This window comes from Pholis gunnellus (genome assembly GCF_910591455.1).
Source record: "Pholis gunnellus genome assembly, chromosome: 19".
Taxonomy (NCBI): Eukaryota; Metazoa; Chordata; class Actinopteri; order Perciformes; family Pholidae; genus Pholis; species Pholis gunnellus.
Window position 1 is genome coordinate 21227535 of NC_136546.1, and position 15725 is coordinate 21243259.

The 15725-nt window shown below is 43.7% G+C and overlaps 2 protein-coding genes across 4 annotated transcripts in view; one reads left to right on the plus strand and one right to left on the minus strand.

The window, feature by feature from the left end:
* Positions 1 to 3096: 3096 nt before the first annotated feature.
* mboat2b (membrane bound O-acyltransferase domain containing 2b) lies at positions 3097 to 11738 on the minus strand (the record flags this gene model as incomplete). The annotated part of the gene is made up of 13 exons (XM_079179883.1): positions 11634 to 11738; positions 9685 to 9830; positions 8295 to 8372; positions 7754 to 7849; positions 7559 to 7614; positions 7410 to 7464; positions 6987 to 7158; positions 5924 to 6116; positions 5722 to 5825; positions 5569 to 5633; positions 5044 to 5176; positions 4728 to 4879; positions 3097 to 3289 (listed from the first exon to the last, which is right to left on the minus strand). The coding sequence occupies exons 1-13, from the start codon at positions 11721 to 11723 to the stop codon at positions 3097 to 3099; spliced, it is 1533 nt and encodes a 510-aa protein (XP_079036009.1). The 5' UTR covers positions 11724 to 11738.
* A 769-nt stretch (positions 11739 to 12507) lies between these two features.
* Positions 12508 to 15725, plus strand: part of cep43 (centrosomal protein 43) — a 12412-nt gene continuing 9194 nt past the window's right edge. For all 3 annotated transcript variants that reach the window (XM_079180244.1, XM_079180243.1, XM_079180245.1), the window contains exons 1-5: positions 12508 to 12647; positions 14439 to 14492; positions 14654 to 14708; positions 15389 to 15477; positions 15562 to 15684. In XM_079180244.1, the coding sequence (XP_079036370.1) occupies positions 12564 to 12647; positions 14439 to 14492; positions 14654 to 14708; positions 15389 to 15477; positions 15562 to 15684 (405 nt within the window). In that variant the 5' untranslated portion in view covers positions 12508 to 12563. The remainder of the gene's footprint in view (positions 12648 to 14438; positions 14493 to 14653; positions 14709 to 15388; positions 15478 to 15561; positions 15685 to 15725) is intronic.

Below are 15725 nucleotides of genomic sequence, written 5' to 3' on the forward strand. Positions count from 1 at the left end.
ATCATGTCACTATATTTTTTATCTTATTTTGAAAAATGTCAGATTATCTAGTGATGAATTTCCCACCTCAGTTTCATATTTAGTTCATTATTGATAAAGAGAACAGAGAAGGTAGTTAAGATGTTGGCAGTTCGTTGTTTAACACAAACAAGTTGTTTTCTTCTACCGATCAGCCGATCAGTTACTCTCCTTAAGTCTCCTTTACTTTCCTTTAGTCTCCTTTACTCTCCTTTAGTCTCCTTTACTCTCCTTTACTCTCCTTTACTCTCCTTTAGTCTCCTTTACTTTCCTTTAGTCTCCTTTAGTCTCCTTTACTCTCCTTTAGTCTCCTTTAGTCTCTATTCATGGCTTTAAAATGATATTTCTTTGTCTAATCATTTGTGCTGTTGGTTTTAATGGTTCTTTTTACGTTCTTTAACCAGCTAATCCTCTGAGGAATTAGCATAACTTGAGTGTCGGCCTGGTTCACTTTATTAGGGTTTAAAGTGCAGAAAGAAGTAGGTCTTATCTTCCTGTTACTAATCACCTCCAGGTAGTCTGATAACCTCTCAAACATCAACAACACACACTTAACGTCAAGTGTCAAAAAAATCCCAAGGTTTAATCACATCATTTTACAAAAGAACCAAACAAACATGTCGTCCATATCAACCCTACAGACACGAGGCCGGTTCAAGAACGTTTCGTCTCAAACAATCAGCCGAAGCCTCGATGTTCATCGGTGACGTCGTCACGTCCTCGTCCAGGTTCTCAAGGTTCCTTTTACAATGTGATAAAACAGGAGAACAGATGGGAACGTTAACAAATCTGCTTTTACTGATTCTGCCCAAAAGAGACACGACGGACATAAACGAGTTGGTGGTGAAAAATATCCTGAATCTGAAAGTCTGTTGTTCTCTCGTCTACTTAACACTGATTAGAAACACGTCATGGAGAACGAGATGGGCAGGAGGCTACATAACCATGCTAACATGGCATGCTACATAACCATACTAACATGGCATGATGCGTCATTTCATAAACATTAATGGAGTAAGGATTTACTAGTCTGAACCTTTAGCTGAAACAAGCTGAACCAAACTGTCCTGTTAGCTAACCTGGGGCTGTTTTTAGCTCAACTGAACCGTTAGCTAACTGGAGCTAACCGGTTCAGCTTCTACACTGAACCGTTAGCTAACTGGAGCTAACCGGTTCAGCTTCTACACTGAACGCGTTAGCCAACCCCAAAACTAACTGTTTTAGTCTCCACGCTGAACTGTTTTTCAGCTCAACTGAATCATAACTTGAACCAATGTGTTAAAGCTCATAAAATGAAACATTTGCTAGCTGAACCAGTTGATTTAGCTAATCAAGAGTCAGCTAATCTGGGCTACATAACCATGCTAACATTGCTAAACTGCCCATTAGCCAAACTAAGCTGTTGTGTTGTTTGTTTTCACTAGGCTGTTAAACCAAAGTGTTGACACCATGGATGGTTAACAAGAACTGGATCAGAAGCCAGTAACCACTCACGTTATTACAATGAAACATTCCCCTGCAGCCCAAAAGCATTTCCCCATAAAACACCATTAAAACAAGACGTCTGTAAAACTGTTGAGAGGACACCTCGAACCGCAAAGTCAATTATGACTCTTTCTAATTAGAACTTCTGATCCATGGAGGTTTTATAGGATATATGTCAAACGTTCCTCAAGCTGAGGAAAGGTTATAATACTGTAAAGTCAACGAGCCAGCGGGAGAAACACTGGTAGTAAACCGGGAAGCTAGAAACAGCAATTCTCAACGGAATAGTCGCCATCTTTGGGTCCAGTTAGTTCTTACAATACGTCCAAGGTTTAGCCTCTAAACTCAACCATTAGCTTTACCAAACTGTTTTAGTAACTGCCCCGTTAGCTAGCCTGATCTAAACCATTATATCTGTTTAATTTAACTATTAACAGTTAGCTAACCTGAACGAGTCTGTTTAGCTTCACAACTCACTAGATAACCTTTAGTTAACCCTAAACCAGCGTTAGCAGCTACGCTAAACCAGCTTATTTTAGCGGCTAAATTAAACCGTTAGCTAACCTGAAACCAAACAGTTTAGCTATTAAACTAAACATTAGCTAACGCCTTCATGGAACCAACAGATGAACGTTGGGTTCACTTCCTGCTGTTGTGAGATGCTTTTATTTAAGAGGAACCTGATTTGTATTTTAACTTCACATCATGGAGTTTTCCTAAACCCTCGTGAGACGTTTTCATCTTCTTCAAGCGGCGTCACATCTTACATCAAAACACAAAGTCTTTGAATTTACATAAATAACAACGTGACAAAAAACGTGACATCTACAAATGTAAACACAACGCCCTCCTCACCACAAAGAGTTAATACTTATCCTGCTAAGCAGCACTTTTTCTTTTTCTTGTAAAAGACAGAACAACTAAGGCGACTGAGTGGAATAATCATTGGCACTTTTCTCCAAACTATAAATTCTATGAGTACTGTGAAGTTGTGGTTTAATAGATTATAACACGATGAGTCAGACGGTCTGGGAGGAATGTGGTGGAGATTCTTTACTGGACTTTATCTTTTCATTCGTGTACTCATTAAAATCGTCCGTTCAGTCATTTTCCTCTTCATCCTTTTCATTTATTCCTCCTTTCATTCATTCAATCGGCAGCTTTCTGACCGGAGAGGGCGGCCATAACACTTCAGGACAGCTGCTCCATGTGTACATATATACATATATATATATATATATATATATATATATATGTATTAATGTATATATATACCCTATCTTCCATCATTGCACATTAACCTGAAGCTGCCACCCGACCCAAAAAATAACCTTGTGTTTGAGTCCCGGCAGTCAAACCACGTCAGGTATCCTACAAACTCAGACTGCAAATATTCAGGGCCTGTTTTTTGTTGGTTTCGTCGTCCTGTGAATCCAAATAATACAGTATTTTAAACTTGCTGTCATGAACCATCGTGTTTTAGTACCGAGACAGGAGGAAAGGTTCCGTTTGATGTGGTTCACCTCCTCTTCTTTCTATACAAGTTTATGGAAATAAAATGTTGGACATGGCTGTTTCTGTTGTCCTCTGGTCTCATGTGTTTTTTTCCTTCTGGCTGCATTTGCTGTCTGTAGCCTCCGGGTGGTGCTGGACCGGCTCCGGGCGGTGCTGGACCGGCTCCTGGTGAAGGTTCTTCTGCTGGTCTTTGAGGCGGAGATGTCTCGGTTTGACCGGCAGCGCCACGGCCAGCAGAACACAGCCGATGTGGAGGCTGAAGTACCAGGACCTGCAGGGAGGAGGGAACATGGTGAAGAGAGTTCAGATCTAACACCACGTCTGACGTCTCGATTCTCACGACTTCACGGCATCGAACAGCTAAAGGAAGAGATTCACAGTGCTTTTACACACTGAATAGTTTTCCAGAATCGAGGTATGTTTGTAGTAAACAGCATTATATGAGGTGAAGTTTCCTCAACGATGGACTAAAACTGACCTGACTAGCTCAAAGTTAAACCTGACTAGCTCAAAGTTAAACCTGAGTTAAACCCCAGTGGTGGGCCGTCAGGGCCTGCAAAGCCTTCTCTGCTGGCCTAAACAGAATCACAAAGTTAGAGCTATTTTATAATTTAATATTTTTTCTTAAATACACTACATGTATTATCATTTATAAAAATATTTTTCCCATTAACTTATGTTCTCATTGCACAGCTACTGTGTTCCTCAGCTGCTCTGCTTCAGTGCAGCTTGTTTTAAGTAGAGCTTTTATCCAATCAGAGTTCACCTCTGTGTCTCTAGGTAGAAGAGAGGCCCCAGGCCTGCAGACTCACCAGTGAATCCATGTGCAGTTTAAGTTGAATGGGGACGATGTTGTTGATTGACAGTCTTCAACCAATCAGATCTTTAGTTTGAGATTCATGGACGCACCAGAGCGGTTTGCAGGCCTACAGCTACGTCAGCATTACGTGCAGCTCTGTTTGCAGCAGCGGCTCTGCAGTGAGGTGCAGCGTGCGCTGTGATTGGTCAGTGGGCGAGCACGTGACTATTGTGAAACGAAACTTGCAACAGAGGCTTAGTCTGAGTAGTAAGAGTTCAAATTGAAAGATATGGATGAAATTATGATATTTTTTGCATTTTGCATGGTGTAGATTTTTTTTTTTTTACCTAGCTTTGTTTTTTAACACTCAATGGCTGAAGGAGGAGAAATGGATTTGTGAGTTGGGATTTAACTGTGGGATTAAACTCTTTGTCAACAAAGAAAGGAGGATGTGATCAGCATTTGATAAGTCAACTGGTTTGTTTTTTTACATCTAATATCTGAATGGCCCTTGAGTGTGTAGCAGAATGCGTGTTGCTGCTGTTGTTTTTCCGTTAAGCTAGTTAGCCTAGCCTCCCGGAACACTTGCGGGGCATCAGCTGTGTTTGTTCCGGTTCAGAGGTCACACAGACCGTTGTCGCATAGTGAGCCAGAAAACATTATATTTCCTACAATTTAAGCTTCTGCATTTTCCAAATACACTAGTATTATTCAAACGTATTGTTCGGTTTGTAAGCCTCGTACCGAACGGTTTAATACGAATACGTAACGTTATATAGTTACAGCCCTAGAAACGAATAATAACCCTAGCTGTGGCGCCATCGTGTGGTTATAAGGTGGTATTTCAGCAGTGAAGGCCCAGGTATAAAATGCACAGCCCGTCACTGGTTAAACCTGACTGGTTACTGACCTGTAGAACTTGATGGATGGACCGACGGACAGAAGGACAAAAGGCACCACTGTGTAGCAGATAGCGATCTGAGTGGCTGCCCACGTGATGACATCATAGACCAGCTTGTGGGCGGGTGACTGCAGGAAGTGAGGCCGAACGTTGTGTCGGACCTGAGAGATTAAAACGTTACAGTTAGGGGACTCGTCACCAGCTAACAGCTAGCACGATTACAAGCTAACAGCTAACAGTCAGCTAGCATGATTACAAGCTAACAGCTAACAGTTACTTAGCAGCATTACAAGCTAACAGCTAGCAGTTAGCAGGGACAGCTCACCGCTCTAGCAGCCAGCGTGATGACGATGCCGGTGAGGAAGGTGAGGTAGTAGCCCGGATAAGCTCCGTGCCACATGGCTGACAGGATGAAGGTGGCTGCCGTTGGGTGGTAGGGACATCGCTCGTAACACACCCTGTCAACCAGAGGTCAGAGGTCGGACAGAATAATGAGTCCATTGTCCACTCATAGTGTCTGCAGGTGCAGATAATAACGTCCTGTTACAGATCCGCCAGCAGAGGCAGCAGTCCACACAGAGACTTGTGTGACTGTGAGTGATGTGTATGAATAAAATACAGTTTGTTCTCAGTGTGCTCGTCCTCAGACATTACCCTAAAGCCGGCTGTCTCGTATAGCTTTAATAAGAGTTGAGTGTTAAACAAAAGGAGGGTTTTAAAGGGAAATTTAAAAAGAAAAACCAAGAGTTCAAGAGGTAAATATTTTACTGCCGTCCGTCTGACCGACACACTGTGGTTCTACTGTAGATAAATAACATCATAAACTAATAGAAACAGAATGCGCTCAGACCTTTTGAGCCAGTGAGCTGTCTGAATGTTCCAGTTGTCGAGGAACACTTTGAAGCTGGTGGCTAACTGGAAGAGAAACAGAGAAAATCAACAGTTTAGTAGAAATAAACATCCAGAGCAGCTTCAGGTTAAACGTGGCGAGTCGAGTCCAGACCTCGATGTTCAGGATCCTCAGGTTGGAGATGAGGTCCCAGCGAGGAGAGCCGTCGCTGTCGTAGCCGTTAAAACCGAAGCCGGCGGCGTTGTTGATGGCATCAGCTGAGGTCAACAATAGAGCAGAAGAAGAAGAAGAAAGGTGAGACAGTCTGTCTGAGGTTAACAATAGATTAGAAGAAGAAGAAAGGTGAGACACCCACCGAGCGTCCAGACGAAGTAGTACTTGGGTCTGGTGGTCAGCATGGACAGGTACAGGTAGACCACCTGGGCGTAGAACGGCATGGTGGCAATGAAGTCGTCGTCAATGTTTCGCTCCACGGGGAAAACTTTACACACCGAGAGGAACACCAGGAGGCAGAAGAAGGAGGTGGCCACTTTACGGACGACCTCGGTCTGAGGAGACACACGTTGGTTCTAGTTGACTAGACTTAGGGAACAGTAACCTCCTCTCTCTCTCTGTCTCTCTCTGTCTCTCTCTCTCTCTGTCTCTCTCTCTCTCTCTCTCTGTCTCTCTCTCTCTCTGTCTCTCTCTCTCTCTGTCTCTCTGTCTCTCTGTCTCTCTCTCTCTCTGTCTCTCTCTCTCTCTCTCTGTCTCTCTCTCTCTGTCTCTCTGTCTCTCTCTCTCTCTCTCTCTGTCTCTCTCTCTCTCTCTCTGTCTCTCTCTCCTCTCTCTCTGTCTCTCTCTCTCTCTGTCTCTCTCTCTCTCTCTCTCTGTCTCTCTCTCTCTCTCTCTCTCTCTCTTTAACATTTCATTGAAGACATTCAGACTGTACAAAATCAGTCGCTATGCAGATGATGTGTTACTGTTCCTCCACGAAATCAGAATTTTAGTTTGTAGCTTGTGCACTGAGCAAGTTTTACATGCATCCAATCGGAATTGACCCTTTGCAAAGCCCCGCCCCCTGCTGCTACTTCTGTTACCATGGATCCCACACTGTCACTAACTGCACTCCCTGAAGACATATTATCGTACTATCCAAAAATAGACCACGATTAGCTTCCAATCCCCTTAAACAGCCTGAACATGAAGAACATCTGGAACCATTGATGAGAGTCTATGGAGCAGAGCTCCTGGTCAGAGATGATGCTTCTCTGTGATTGGCCAGTCTGCATTTGAGGGGCGGGGCTTAGCGAAGGGTCAATTGGTATCAACTGATATCCAATATTCCCAACATCCCTCCACATCGTCATAAAATCCTTTTTAGAAACTCAGAAACAGTCCTAATTAAATGTATTTTATGATAATATTATTATGAGTCGTACGTTTGGCGAGGGCTCGCTCTGCCTCAGCTTCCTGTCAGCCTCCTGGTCTCTATGGCGACGGGGGTCTCCCTCGATGAAGGCGATGTAGTCGTTGTAGGAGCTGGTGGGTCCGGCGAGGATCCCCATGAAGTTACAGTTGTAGCTGAAGTACTCCAGCAGACTGGGCATCCTCCTGTGGACGCACACACAGACCAGGACCAGTACATCACATTACAGTCATCAGACGCTTTCATCCAAAGAGACTTACAATTCAGATTCTATCACATTCTACACCGTAGGCACAGCTACGGGAGCAATTTGGGGTTAAGTGTCTTGCTCAAGGACACATGATATGCAACTAGCAGAGCCGGAGCCGGGGATCGAACCACCGACGGCCCTGCTCTCCATTTACCACAGTCATTCCACTACAATCTACAAACAAACCTTATCGCCAAAATCTTCTGTCCCGGAGTCAGACTTTCCTCTTTTCGTGCCATCCCTGTATGAGGAAAAACACAAATATATATATATATATATGAATAAAAGCTTTAAACATGAACCTTCCAACAACTCTGAGAGCCTCGTTGTCTCACCGTCATGGATCTCAAAGGCCAGACTGGTGATCTTCTGAGTGATCACCATCATAGGGCTGCAGAGAGAACACAGAGAAGCCATCGGGACGTCAGTGTGGACGAGCAGACAGACAGACAGACAGACAGACAGACAGACAGACAGACAGACAGACAGACAGACAGACAGACAGACAGACAGAAGGAGGCGTGTCTCACCCTGTGAAGTCGGCGGAGTACATCCCGTAGTCGAAGACGTAGACTCGAGTGATCTGACACAGACTCAGGTAGCTGAGAGCCACCAGGAGGCAGTATCTGAAAACACACAGAGATCCTCGTTAACCTTCATCAGGTCCAGATGAGGTTCTGGTAGCACCCCCCCTACAAGCTGCAGAGTCCATTACAGCCACAACTACCCACTGAAGGTCACTGGTTTGATCCCTGAACTGGTTCCTCACTGCTACCACTGAGGTGCCCCTGAGTAAGACCCCGAACCTGCAGCTGCTCCAATGCAGCTGCTACTGGTCAGGGACCAGGACTCAGTGGAGGACCAGGGTCAAAGATCACGGACCAGGACTTAGTGGAGGACCAGGTAAAGTTCAGGTCTGACACCAGAGAACATCTCTGAACAGAGACAGTCTTCATCCTGAAGAAGGCCATGAGATGTGGTAGAAAGACCTAAACACTGAACCCGATCCTCCAAACAGCACTGGGTTTCTGTTAAACCTCTAACACTACATGAGGACTCTGTGAAGCTCACTTGTGCATGTGTTCCACTCCGGTCAGGATCATGATGCCGTAGGTGAGTCCACTCTGAAGCAGGAAGTGAAGGGCGTACCTGAACACACAGGAAACCAAACGTCAGGGAACCAATCAAACATCAGGGAACCAATCAAACATCAGGAAACCAATCAAACATCAGGGAACCAATCAAACGTCAGGGAACCAATCAAACATCAGGAAACCAATCAAACATCAGGGAACCAATCAAACATCAGGAAACCAATCAAACATCAGGGAACCAATCAAACATCAGGGAACCAATCAAACGTCAGGGAACCAATCAAACATCAGGGAACCAATCAAACATCAGGAAACCAATCAAACATCAGGGAACCAATCAAACATCAGGGAACCAATCAAACATCAGGGAACCAATCAAACGTCAGGGAACCAATCAAACGTCAGGGAACCAATCAAACGTCAGGGAACCAATCAAACATCAGGGAACCAATCAAACATCAGGAAACCAATCAAACATCAGGAAACCAATCAAACATCAGGAAACCAATCAAACATCAGGGAACCAATCAAACATCAGGGAACCAATCAAACGTCAGGGAACCAATCAAACATCAGGAAACCAATCAAACATCAGGGAACCAATCAAACATCAGGAAACCAATCAAACATCAGGGAACCAATCAAACATCAGGGAACCAATCAAACATCAGGGAACCAATCAAACATCAGGGAACCAATCAAACATCAGGGAACCAATCAAATGTCAGGAAACCTCCCGACAGTAAAACAAACATCTATCGTCATTAAACCAGTATTTAAAAGTATTTAACATCAGGTTCTGCAGTAAAAGTAGATATACCACAGTATAAAAATACATTATTAAAGTAAGACTTCATTCAGAATGTTTATTGAGTAAAAGTACAATAGTATCAGCATCAAAATACACTTAAAGTACCAAAGTAAGCAAATATATATATATATATATATATATATATATATATATATATAAAGCTGTCAGATAAATGTAGTGCAGTAAAAGTACAATATTTACCTCTGAGATGTAGTAGAAGTATAAAGTAGCAGATAATGGAAATACAAGAAGTACAAGTACCTTGAATTGTACTTAAGTATAGTACTTGAGTAAATGTTCATAGTTACATTCCACCTTTAACTAAATGTTCCTGATATACTTTTACTTAAAGTAACATTTTCAAAGCAGTGCTTTTACTGAAGTATTGAGTACTGAGTATTTTTAAAGCGTGGCAGTAGTACTATTACTGAAGTAAAGTATCTGAATACTTTCTCCACCACTGCCCTGTACTCTACCTCATGAAACAATACCTCTAAAACTGTTCATTCTGACTGTGTCTGTATCTTTAAATCAAATATTTATTTTTCTGTCTCACCAGCCAAAGCAGAAGAGAGCGAAGTAGAGTCCCAGTAAAGTGGCCACCACGTGTCTGATGAAGGGACTGGTTTTACTGGGATGAAGGAAGAGACGGAACCAGAAGGCCGACAGCAAAGCACAGAGCTGACACACCACAAAGTTCACCTGCCAGACAGAGAGAAGGGTAGTATTAGTATAAACCTCTGAGACCAGAGACACAGAGGAGGAAACAGTTTGTTCTTTGTTATTGTTGAGGATTGTGTGTTTGGCTAACAGCTAACCGCTAACAGAACCACACACCCTGCTGACACAGTGACTCCTGACAGTTTGTGTATCAGCAGCGTAACATTTGATCCAGATGTAAAGTGAAACAGGCTTATTGGTGTGAATTAATAATGAACGTTGTGTAAACTGAGTGATTAGTGTTTCCTCCTGCGTCTGCTGTCTGAAGCAACACAGACGAGTTCAACAACAGACGAGTTCAACTACAGACGAGTTCAACTACAGACGAGTTCAACAACAGACGAGTTCAACTACAGACGAGTTCAACTACAGACGAGTTCAACAACAGACGAGTTCAACTACAGACGAGTTCAACTACAGACGAGTTCAACTACAGACGAGTTCAACAACAGACGAGTTCAACTACAGACGAGTTCAACTACAGACGAGTTCAACTACAGACGAGTTCAACTACAGACGAGTTCAACAACAGACGAGTTCAACTACAGACGAGTTCAACTACAGACGAGTTCAACAACAGACGAGTTCAACAACAGACGAGTTCAACTACAGACGAGTTCAACTACAGACGAGTTCAACAACAGACGAGTTTAACGACAGACAACTTCAACGACAGACGAGTTCAACAATAGATGGACAACAGACGAGTTCAATGGCAGATGAGTCTCGCAACAGACGGACAATAGACGGGTTAAAAAATAGACGGATTCAACAACCGACAGGCAATAGACGAGTTCAACGACAGAGTCTGGATCTTCAGAGTCTGGATCATCAGAGTCTGGATCATCAGAGTCTGGATCATCAGAGTCTGGATCTTCAGAGTCTGGATCATCAGAGTCTGGATCATCAGAATCTGGATCATCAGAGTCTGGATCTTCAGAGTCTGGATCATCAGAGTCTGGATCATCAGAGTCTGGATCATCAGAGTCTACTAATGTGTGAAGGTCTATCAGAAGTTCTGAGATCCTTTGTGAAGTAAAAGAACGATCACATTGAATCAATCAGCAGATAAATAAGTCATTTAATCTCAAAACGTGCTTTTCAGCCTCTTAAGTTCAGACATTTTGGAAACATTTTTCACTATTTGACATTTTATGGATCAAACTAATCATCAGTTACAGCTCTGATATGAATGCATATTTATACTTTACTACAGAAACACCTTTTATACAGCAGATAGCAAACCAGCTGCTAAAAATCTAAAATATGTGATGAATGTCATTTTCTTCTTCTTTCATATATTTCATCATGTATATTGTTTGTGATGTTCACACAGAGCTGCTTTGTATTGTTGTGATTCTATTAACTACATGTTCATATTATTATTATTAATATATGTATTATTATCATTATAATTATCATTGTTATTATAATTATTATTATTCGGGCCTGTGAGCATCATGACCTCAGAGTCAACCAGCTGATCACTGATTTATCCTCCTGCTCTTCATCTTCATCTTCATCAGACACACCACCACCCAGCTGCCATCTCGTCTCACCGACGACACAGTGTTTAAGGTTCCTGACTGTCTGTGTGTGTCTGTGTGTGTCTGTGTGTGTGTCTGTGTGTTCGAGGCCTCCTTCCATTTTAAACCCGTCGTCGCTCTGATCCGCTCGGTTTCGCTCTCAGACTCGTTTTTTGTTGCCGTGCACGTCGCTTTTTTCTCGGTGTGTCAGAGACCCACCGGAGCCCCGGAGCCCCGGAGCTGATGTGGAGGATCTTACCTGGTCCAGCGGCAGGTTGGTGATCTCGCTGACCGGCTGCAGCAGGCTGGAGCCGGTGCAAGCCGTGGATGGGTTGTCTTCAGCGGCCATGGCTCCGTGTCTGCGGCCGGGTCTGTTGCTTCTGTGTCCGGCTGCAGCAGCTCAGAGGCGGCGGCGGAGGCTCCGTGATCCTCCGACGGTCCGTCTGTGTGTCTGTGTGTCCTGCTGCTGATGCTCCTTCCTCCTCTTCTTCCTGTTCCTCCTCCTCCTCAGTCTGTCTGCCCCCCCTCCCCTCTGAGCCCCCCTCTTTCTTCTCCCCACACATCCATCTCTTCTGGTCCTTCCTCCTCTTCCTCTTCTTCTTCTTTTCTTCTCTTCTTCTCCTCTCCTCTCCTCTTCTCCTTCCTCCTCCTCTCTTTCTCTTCTTGTTGTGTAATAAACATTTTTCTGTAAAGATCAAATTATTTCTACATGTTTCCTGAACATATATTTATGATGTTTCTATAAAGTAGAGACATTCTTCCATCACACCTTTACATAATGAGTGTAATAATGACGATGCATTTATAAACATCATACATTCTCATTTTCTACAGAATTTGTGCCAAATTTCATCGTTTTGTATTCTGAGAAAACTTATTGGTAATTATTTCAGATAGTTTAAATATGAATATATGTAAAACATGAGCTTCTTTTATAGTAATATATAATACTATTGTAGTGGCTACAATAACACAGATATAACATCAATCACATTATTGAGTTTATTGAATCATTTCTAAAGAATAAATATCACACTTTCTGTTTCTGTTCAGTTCCTCTCTCCGTCCAGCAGGTAGCGGTGTCCTGCTCTCTGACACGATAATAAAAACAGTAGAAGAAGACACTTCCGGGTGGTTTGTTTTGGTTCTGTTGCCCAGTTAGCCGTTAGCAGTTAGCTTCCAGCTAACCATGTCGGCTACAGAGGACGACACCGAGCTGCGGGACCTCCTGATCCAGAACCTGGAGAACAACGGAGTCCTCAACAAGCTGAAGGTCCGGAACACTCGGTCAAAAGTACCGTTAACTAGCGATGCTAGGCTAGGCTAATGTTAGCTCAACGGGTTAGCATGGAGCCAAATCCAGGCCCAGAGTTTTGATCATTTGAAGCTGAAAGCTCAAGTTGGTCTTAAACATAATAAAAATAAGTGAATGAAAAGGTTTTGGGGTTGGATATCATTTTTATTCAGTTATGGAATTGTTTTGAATAAAATGTTTATTTTCATTTTTCACTTTCATATATATTTTGATATTTGAGGTCTTATATTTTCATCTGGCGTGGGGGCGTGGCATCAGCTGAGAGGGGCGTGGCATCAGCTGAGAGGGGCGGGGCATCATGAGTGACAGCTTAACAAAGAAGGCTGAGGACCTTCCTCGACCACGTTGCCTTCAGGTAACGTGGGCACCGCGAGAATTATGACTCAACACTTTCTCTACACCATGTTCACGTGTATGCAGTGGAAACAACCTCTGGCTGGACGAGTCTTTGGTCCCAATACTCAGGTCAGGACCCAGTGTCCTCTGGCTTCGCCCTGCCCAGGCGTAGTTCACCATCTTTCGGGTCCTATCGCACAAACTCACACTCCACCTCTCCGACGGTGCGGACAAGACGGGCCGGTGGTGCGGGCGACGCCCACCTCACCGGCCCTTCATTGTTTCACTGTGTTCAGCCTCTGACTCGTGCGTTGGACCCGCTGACCAGAGGAGACCCGTCTGCCTGTCAGCGGTTTCACGCCCTCTTGATCTCTCTCTTCAAAGTTCTTTTCATCTGTCCCTTACGGTGCTTGTGGACCGTCAGTATTTAGCCGTAGATGGAGTTTGCCGCCCGCTTTGGGCTGCATTCCCAAACAACCCGACTCTGAGAAGACCGGCCCGTTACCGGCCTCACGCCGTCCGCGGGCTGAGCCTCGATCAGAAGGACTCAGGCCACCGAGCGACGCCGGTCAGGCGGTCCTCCGTACGCCACATTTCCCTCTTCGCTCGCCGCTACCGAGGGAATCCTGGCTAGTTTATTTTCCTCCGCTTAGTAATATGCTTCTCTGGTTTATTGCTCTTATTCTGCGATTCGTGCCAAGTAGAGTCTGAAACAGAACTTTTTACTGCGTTCACGTGAACATGGTGTAGAGAAAGTGTTCTCATGGTGCCCACGTTACCTGAAGGCAACGTGGTCGAGGAAGCTCCTCAGCCTTCTTTGTTAAGCTGTCACTAATGAGGCCACGCCCCTCTCAGGTGAGGCCACGCCCCCCACGCCAGATCAGGGACAAAAGTCCGAAATATAAATATAAATATATATGAAAGTGAAAAATCTAAATAAATATTTTATTCAAAACAATATATTTTTAACAGAATATTTAGAATTGTTTCTCTTGTTCTGGATTTGGCTTCATAATAAAGTAAATAACGAACACGTCAATAATTATAATACTATGATTTGATGTATATTATTCTATATAATAAATACTTTTACTTTGATGCTGATACCTTTGTACTTCAGTAAAATCCTGAATGCAGTACTTGTACTTCAGAGTATTTCTACACTGTGGTATTAGTACTTTTACTGCTGACCGTCTGAGTAAAGACATTTATTTATTTATAGCTTTAAGTTTTACTGCACTTGAAGAAGTTTCTTTGAAGGTATTTTAAGAAGTATTATGTGAGAAAACTACACTTAATGACGGCTCGTGTGTTTGTTGTTGATCGTTAAACTGAACTGAGCAGACAATAGTTCACAAAGTATGTTCCTCCTCCTTCTTCTTCGTTGGTGGTTGGTCTGTGTTCCTCCTGCAGGCGGAGATGAGGGCAGCAGTGTTCCTGGCCATGGAGGAGCAGGACAAGCTGGAGGTGAAGGTTCATGCTTCTGTCTGGAGATAAATTAAATATCACGATTGATGTCATGGTGACACCATCACGGTGTTTAATATGGACCCACGAGGTGGTTCCAGGTGTCTGTATTCATGAAGATTCACATCCGGATGTTTCACTTTATTTTCTGTTCCTCTCAGAACAAAAGTCCTCTGATCAACGAGAACCTGAAGAAGTGTCTGAACAGCAGAGACGGTGAGTCGCTCGTCGTTCATCTGATGAAGTTGTACTTCCTGTTTGTCACCACATGGGAGCGCTGTGATCCTTCAAACAGCAGCAGCTTCTTCTTCTCTGGTATCATTTAAAGGTAGAAACATTCAGATTGTTGTTTGACACGTTGAATCTTCTCCACATTTCTTTAATAATATTAATATTTCGTGTATGAAAGGTGATAGAGAACAGAAGACCTTCATTCATTGATTCATGGAGAAAACAATCAATCATGAAAATTATTCTGACTTTTGGTCCCAGTAGAAATCCTCCACATCTGATTGGACGGCTGAGAGTGGGCGGGGTCAGTGTATCGTTAACCATCAGAGTGTAAATAAAGTTTCACTGACTCAGTAGAACTTGTGTTTCTAGTCTCTGATCATGTTTCATTGTAAACAACCAATCAGAGGAGAGCTAGTAGCGTTAGCAGCACCGCTAACGGCTAACCAACGGAGGTTCATTCAGTGACATCATGATGCCTTCAGGCTCTGCTCAGTGAACATGAGGACTGGCTGAAGCTACATTATAACGTCATCATGATGCGTTCACGTGTAGTCTGTAAAATGTAGTTTTAGTGATGAACTAGAATAAATCCAGCAGATTGAAGATGTTTTCACGTGAACATAAAACAGATATGAGATGAATTATGAGGCGTCTCTCTGCAGGACGTCTGGTGGCCGGTCTCATCGTGGACTTCCTGCAGGTCTTCAACCTGGACTTCAGCCTGGCGGTGTTCCAGCCGGAGATCAACTCGGTGAGTCTGAGGACCAGGAGACCAGAGTCTGAGTCAGGGTCTGGTCTCTGTCTCACTGTCTTCTGTCCTCTGTCCTCCAAACAGCTCAACAGTCTGGACAGTCGGGACCTGGTCTGCAGAGATCTGGGTCTGTCAGAATCCGAGGTGAACAGGAACTGTCCTCTGCTGCTGGAGCTGGTGAGGAGAGGACGACACAAACCCTCTGAGGTGAGACATGAAGACCAGTAGACATGAAGACCAGTAGACAT